General features: G+C 39.8%; 1 protein-coding gene across 2 annotated transcripts; it reads left to right on the top strand.

The window, feature by feature from the left end:
* Window positions 1-653: 653 nt before the first annotated feature.
* Window positions 654-1,709, top strand: LOC131767908 (glycerol-3-phosphate dehydrogenase 1-like protein). Of its 2 annotated transcripts, XM_059083336.2 has the most exons (2): window positions 654-878; window positions 948-1,709. In XM_059083336.2, the coding sequence occupies exons 1-2, from the start codon at window positions 654-656 to the stop codon at window positions 1,707-1,709; spliced, it is 987 nt and encodes a 328-aa protein (XP_058939319.1). The 2 variants fall into 2 exon arrangements, with proteins under 2 accessions (XP_058939319.1, XP_066867373.1); XM_067011272.1 differs by having other exon boundaries at window positions 654-1,709.
* The last annotated feature ends 5,881 nt before the right edge of the window (window positions 1,710-7,590 follow it).

The raw sequence follows: 7,590 nt of genomic DNA, 5'->3' as shown, positions 1-7,590 counted from the left end.
CACTAACACCACAGCTGTGGTTAGTTTTTCAGAGCTTCATGTTCATATATGTGGGCACAGTGTCTTAAATGCCCCAGGGCCAAGGGAAGATCAATACCCATTGCTAAATCATATTTACCTTAAGTTAAATGCTTCTAAAAGAGTAAGTTCTTTGAATTCTAACTTTATGGCTGATTTTTCATCAAATTATTCATAAATATAATTTAAAAATGAAAGAACTATAGGTAGAATACTATTAATTTTTTGTTTTATTGAAGTATAGTCGATTTACAATGTTGTGCTAGTTTCAGGTGCACATCACAGTGATTCAGATATATATAGATATATATATAGATGTATATTCTTTTTCAGTTTCTTTTCCCTTATAGGTTATTATAAAATACTGAGTATAGTACCCTGTGCTATACAGCAGGTCCTTGTTTTTCATCTATTTTATATATAGTAGTGTGTTTATGTTAATCCCAACCTCCCAATTTATCCCTCCCCACAGAATACTATTAATTTTTATCTGTACCTATTAGTTGATACTCCTTTCAATATTACTATCCTGTTACCTTTTAGGTGAAAGTGAATGGGCCTGGGCCGAGCAGGCGGAGACAGGTGGCCTGCTGGCTGGGGAGGTGCAAGCCAGGCTGCAGCGTTCCTGCCTGGCCATGGCAGCATCACCCCTGAAAGTGTGCATCGTGGGCTCGGGGAACTGGGGTTCAGCTGTTGCAAAAATAATTGGTAATAATGTCAAGAAACTTGAGAAGTTTGCCTCCGTGGTCAAGATGTGGGTCTTTGAAGAAACAGTTAATGGGAGAAAACTGACAGACATTATAAATAATGACCATGAAAATGTAAAATATCTCCCTGGACACAAGCTGCCAGAAAATGTGGTTGCTATCCCAAACCTCAGTGAGACTGTGTGGGATGCAGACTTGCTGGTGTTTGTCATCCCCCACCAGTTCATTCACAGGATCTGTGACGAGATCTCTGGGAAAGTGCCCAAGGGCGCGCTGGGCATCAGCCTCATCAAGGGCATAGACGGGGGTCCCGAGGGGCTGAAGCTCATTTCCGACATCATCCGAGAGAAGGTGGGCATTGACATCAGTGTGCTCATGGGAGCCAACACTGCCAGTGAGGTGGCTTCTGGGAAGTTCTGTGAGACCACCATCGGCAGCAAGGTAACGGAGAATGGCCTTCTCTTCAAAGAACTTCTGCAGACTCCAAATTTTCGAATTACAGTGGTTGATGATGCAGACACTGTTGAACTTTGTGGTGCCCTGAAGAACATTGTGGCCGTGGGAGCTGGGTTCTGCGACGGCCTCCACTGTGGCGACAACACCAAAGCCGCCGTCATCCGCCTGGGGCTCATGGAAATGATCGCCTTCATCAGGATCTTCTGCAAGGGCGAGGTGTCCACGGCCACCTTTCTGGAGAGCTGCGGCATAGCCGACCTGATCACCACCTGCTATGGGGGCCGGAACCGCAAGGTAGCAGAGGCCTTTGCCAGGGCTGGAAGGACCATTGAAGAATTGGAGAGGGAGATGCTGAATGGGCAGAAGCTGCAAGGACCTCAGACTTCCGCTGAGATGTACCGCATCCTCAAACAGAAAGGGCTGCTGGACAAGTTTCCACTGTTCACTGCGGTGTACCAGATCTGCTACGAAGGTAGGCCCGTTCAGGAGATGTTGTCTTGTCTCCAGAGACATCCAGAGCATATATAAAGTGAATTATGCAACATGTCAGGGAAAGGCCTGCCTTTCGATCAATGATTTGGATTCAGTGGAAACTGGGACTTGCCAACAAGATGTTAGCAGCATCGTAACCCCATTATGGATACTATGAATTTTTACAGGTTCATTTTTGAATTGTGAGATGAAGTTCATTGGCTGTTACTGGGCAACAACTAGATGCACATATGTGAACGTGTGTGTGTTCCTTTCTCATTCTGTGGATGTTTCTATCAACCAAAATTAAAGGCCCTTTTTAAAAATTACTTTTGAAATTTTCCCACTGTGGTAGCTTATAAGATTGGAACTATTGCAGCTAAAAGTTTTGGATCTAATTCATATGTATCTCAGTGAAGGTATTTTTTTTCTCATTCTCTTGAGGTTAAAATTTAACCAGCATTAACATGGTAGAGTGGCAGAGTGAGTGGGTTCAAAGGTCAACATACTGTAACTTCTAAATACTATCTCAGAGCCAGCATAATTAACTACTTCGATTGTGGGTTGATTTATTACTTTAAACAATTACATATTTTTAATTAGGTAATCCACTTATATATATTCCTCTCACTACAGTTTTCTGCATTTTTAGCCTCTTTTCTCTTCATTAGCTACCAGAATGTGCTTTCATAAAAGCTCAGCAGTAGCGGAAGACAGAAAACTCATCTGGGATTTTCCTGCTGTGACTGACACATTCTTCTGATTAATGACACTTGTATGATGCTTTTTGTCAGGTAGTACTTTTGTGCAAACATTTCCTCTGAGCCTCACAGATCCCTTGAAAGGGGGATACTATTATTCATCATTTAAGATGCAGTCACTGTGCCTGGTTGCCTGGTGAGTAGGGGCAGAGCCAGAGTCAAGCCCAGTGGTCCTCCCCCTACCAAGGTGCCAGGACCTGCTCAGACATCATTGGGCTGGTTTGACCTCCTGCTAATTGGCTGTAGGACACACAGCCTTTACTGAGGCCATAGTCGGGCTTCCTGCAGCTGAGGTTTGTGTGGGTCCTTATCTAGAAGGATACCATTCAAAGTGTGGACCTCTCTCCATCAGCTTCACCTGGAGTCTCTCAGAAATGCAGGTTCCCAGGTCCCAATCCAGACCTCTGAAGTGGAATCTTGTATCTATGCTTTGATATGTCTTCTGTGTGTTTCGATGTTCATTACAATTTGAGAACCACTACTTTAGAAAATTTACTTTAGATTGACATTGGCATTTCTCAAACAATGTTCCATAGGAAATGAGTGTCCCGGGACCCAGTGGTGGTTCCGGTGTTCCCTCCGAAGGTCCAGTGAGTTTGGGAAAAGCTGCATCTGTACACCCCTCTTGAAGGGGTAGATTGTATGTTAGTTTGTTAGTGGAACCTGTTTATTTAACCCAGCAAGTCCCAGACATATAAGATTATGGAGATTTCTTTTGGCAAGAAAACTTAACCAAAGTTTCCAAGGAACACTATTCCTGGCTGAAGTGACCTTAGGGACAGCTCAAGTATATCCTTCACTCTCTGCAAGAAATGAGGATGAATGACTACCTGTAGTATTATTCGTTCTGAACCTTCACATTTCAGGTCTGCCATGGACCCATGACGAAGCTTTAAGATGACACTCTCAGGTACGAGTAAGTGGATGTCAACTTTGCTGAAACACACGTTGTGTGGACTAAGTGCTTTTAATTCTAGAATTAGAATGGGAATTACTGTATCTCTTAAATGAGATGGCTTCAGGATAACATTACAGTTACCTTACATAGCACTTGATAAATATTATTAAGGGAACCTATGAATATCACTTATATATTCATGGATTTTCAGTCACTTTGCGATTTTGATCCTTTTTTATTTTCCAGCTTCGGACTGTTTTCTTCTATACTTGAAATAATTTTTGAATAGATTTTGCAGGAATTTTTTTAAACTCCTGTATACAGAAGTATGTGAAAGCACACAAAACTATACAAGTTTCATTGATTTTAGTACCACTGTTAAGTCAATTTTTGCTTGTCTCATAATTAATCTTTTAAAAAGTTTGTACATAGGTAACAAAGTGTTACTTTTTAAGATATATAACAAGCTGTAAATTAATTGTGGTGTCTATTAAATAGGATAATCAGATATGAGGAATTAGGATTTTGTTTTTTGTATATTCTCATCTGCATTCAGCTTCCTACTCTGGGTTTTGTACTTCAGCCTTTCTTCTTTATAAATGCCTTATTATCATTCTGAAGTCTCTGGCTGTACCACTTGAACATACTTATAATATTCCGCACATATGGAAAAAGGTAAATTTTATGTTTGTGCTTTGCTAACTATAGATGTTTATTACTCTACAAGTTATCTATTTTTATAACCACCTGTGGTCCACCATTTATTTTAATTCATCTTTCTTACTAGTTATGGTAATAGGGAGGAGAGAGACATCTAGAAAAGAAGCTTAAACTACACTGTTGCCTTGCCATAAACCCAACCTACTATAATGTGGAACAAATATCTGCCTTGAAATCCATCATAGCAGGTGGAATTGAGCTAAACTCCTTCTGGTTTTTCATTTAACTCTTAGCTATAACATGGCCCCATGGCATTGGCCCAAGGAGCAGTGAGGTGCCACTGTACAAAGGAATCTTCAGTTTTTCCACTAGTTCTAATCTAAGAGACTTTTACCTACACATGTACTATATTTGTTTACAGATTGTAGGTAGATATGATTTAAAAGTTTGATTTAATAAACATTTAATTCCCCAAACCTATGCTACCGATCCTATTTTTTAATCAGCTTATTTAACAATTTTATTTGTTTAGGTAAGCTTTTTTTTTTTTTCTCCCTGAACTGGGTTTCATTGACAACAATAAAAAGGCAATTTAAAAAAAAAGTGGATGGGTCTTTCCCCCGTTTTCTTCATTTTCATGTACCCCTGGACTCTAGTAAATGAATTAGTAAATGGATTTTTTTTCTTTTTCTAAGAGGAATATATGTGTGCACAGATTAAAATGTGTTCTAACAGAAAATCAATCCCACTAATGACATCTGACTAAGTATTAGAAGAATAAAAGAACTATAAACAAAGAAATCCCCAATGAGGTATTTACATCTTCTTAAAAAAAACAAGCAGAAAATACTTTTAAAGTTGCTGAAATTAACTTGTTAGCCTCAACCCAAAGAAAACCTGTTTGGTTAGGTCACCAAACCTGAGCAGAAAATATATCCACACAACTGCATTACAGCAGCCAATATGGCTGCCAGGGCCAGGCTGAAGTACAAAGTCAACACTGAATAAATAATATCAAAACCATGACAACTACTAACAATGGTCTACTCCTACCTAACTCTCAAAGCCAAGGTGACTTCACCAAAGGATAATCTTATGACCTGCATTCTTTGTACAGTTTCAGATATAGGTATGTCCTAAAACGCCTAAAAACTCTGACTAGAGAATGGCATCATGGGAATGTGCTATATATATATATATATATATATATATATACATGTATATGCATATATACACACACACTAAATACATATATATTCTATAAATATATTCCACAAACATCTAGATATATATATATACTGTGTGAATAATATAATGTATATATATATACAATGTGTGTGTATACATATATTTACTTTTTAACATTTTATCTCATTTTAAAAGGGTATGTTTCTTTTGATCTAGGACAAAATAAGGTTATAAACCTGATCATGTTGTAGTTTTGGCCTTGCATATCAGATAGCTTAGAAAAAAACCGATTTTTTTTTGAAAAAAATTAATTCTTAATTACATCTAGTGTTCTTAACCTATGTTTTGGTTTTTTTTGTTGTTGTACGCGGGCCTCTCACTGTTGTGGCCTCTCCCATTGCGGAGCACAGGCTCCAGACGCGCAGGCTCAGTGGCCATGGCTCACGGGACCAGCCGCTCCGCAGCATGTGGGATCTTCCCAGACCAGGGCATGAACCCATGTCCCCTGCATCAGCAGGCAGACTCTCAACCACTGCGCCACCAGGGAAGCCCTTAACCTACGTTTTTAATCAAATTTTCTCTCCCTCAAATTTCCCCAACCTCATTATTTAGATCTTGGTTTAATTAACCTAATTCTACTGATTGTTTTGCTAATGTGCCTCCTATTTTTAAAAATTTCATATCTTTTGTGTTTGTAAGTATAGTATATATAAAGAGAGAGATAATGAGATATATGAGATAATATAAGTATACTTATATGTATATATAATATAAATAGGATAATAACTATTATTGACTTACACTTTGTACTGAAAGTACTCTGCTCCTTCTCAAGTGAAACCTAAGAGTGGGCTTTGATATGGAAGAAGGGATTTGAGGTACAGGAAACAAAAGAGCCAGCACCTAGATGGAGGTAGCGGGTGCTGAAAGCACTCTTCTTTGTCATGTTAATCACCAGTCAACTTTGTCCAGGGAAGAACTCTGGTTCTGAGGAGGCTCAGGTGGGGAGAGAAGAAGCTAAAGGAGAGTAGGTCCTTAGTAGTCAGGCAATTGCCAAATGGGAGCTGAAAATTCAATTGCCCCTAATTGTTCTAGAGCAGGTTCTGGAGCAAATTCTAACTCAAGAGCCACTGAAGAAAGAACAGAAGCCCTGCACTGGCTCTAGAACTTCTTCGTCTCTTGGAGCTACAACAGTGGAAAGGATAATGGATTGGCCTCTGCAGCTAAAAGGAAAGCAGTCACACTGAGTTTTACTCCACAGTGGGGTAGAGTTAGATAGAAAATTCCTCACTGAATGGTACTTTCCACTCTTTATTATCTCAAAAGAATTTTCTTGCCAATAGATAAAATATATTTCATATTGTTTAATAGAGGAGATCAACTCAATTATAACCACTCAACTCAGACCACATCCAAAACACCTTGCTAAGCCACTGCAATTAATGATTGATCTCAACCAATTTCCTGGTTCTAATTATAGTTGGCCAAGGCTTGGTGACACTCAGGATCTTTAAGACGGTGAGCTGAGAAACATCTAACAGTAAGGCAAGGCCATTCTGGGAGAGATCAGTAGTCTCATTGGAGCAGAGTAAACTTAAAAGTAGTCTAGGCATGTTGCCACATTTCCCAAATCTCATTTCAAGGAGCAAGGGAGGGCACACAGAACAATGTCTAATCGATGAAAGAGTTGTCCAGCCTAGTAGGAGGCAGAGTAAGATTAGGAAGGTCTATTTAAGTCTCTTTAAAGGATGCTGGAAGCAGGATCCAGGCCCAGAGAGAAAAGCCAGGCAGAAGCTTAGAAATAAGGTTCAGTCCCAGCCAATTCCATGATCCAGAGTTCAGTCCCAGGAAAAAACTAGAATGAGAACCAAAAGCCAAGAGCCCATCGACAGAAGATGTGTACAACAGACTGGCCATACTTACAATGGGATGGCAAAGTAAACAGAGGTGAAGACGCTGATCTCCGCTTTGCCAGACACTGAATCACTGTCACGTATCAGACAATGAGTGCAAAGCGACAGACTATTTACAGATCATTCTCCCTGGGAGGAAGAAGACCCTCAATGTACTGCCAGTCAGGCTTCTTCTGGTTCAGGAATCAAGCAAGGAACAAGCCTGTGGCCAGCAGGTCTGAATACCCAGAGTCACAGTTCCTGCCAGCATCTGACACTGGGCCTTCCCTGTCCCTGACACAGAGGCATCTGCCCAGGGAGAGTGTGAGACAGTCCTACAGAGAGACCAGCCAGAGTCACAGGGAGGTAATGACCTTCCCAGCATAATCATACTGAATTTCAGGCTATATTGATGCTACAAAGGATAATTTTATCATAATTTTTTAATGAATAAAGCAGGAACCTTTATTTTCTCTTTAGAAGTTTTTCCATCTAAATATTTTATATAAGCTCTTTTCTCTTAAAAAAAAATTCAACAT

Source organism: Kogia breviceps, chromosome 13, assembly GCF_026419965.1.
Source record: "Kogia breviceps isolate mKogBre1 chromosome 13, mKogBre1 haplotype 1, whole genome shotgun sequence".
Lineage (NCBI taxonomy): Eukaryota > Metazoa > Chordata > Mammalia > Artiodactyla > Physeteridae > Kogia > Kogia breviceps.
This window is presented reverse-complemented; position numbering and strand designations above follow the sequence as displayed.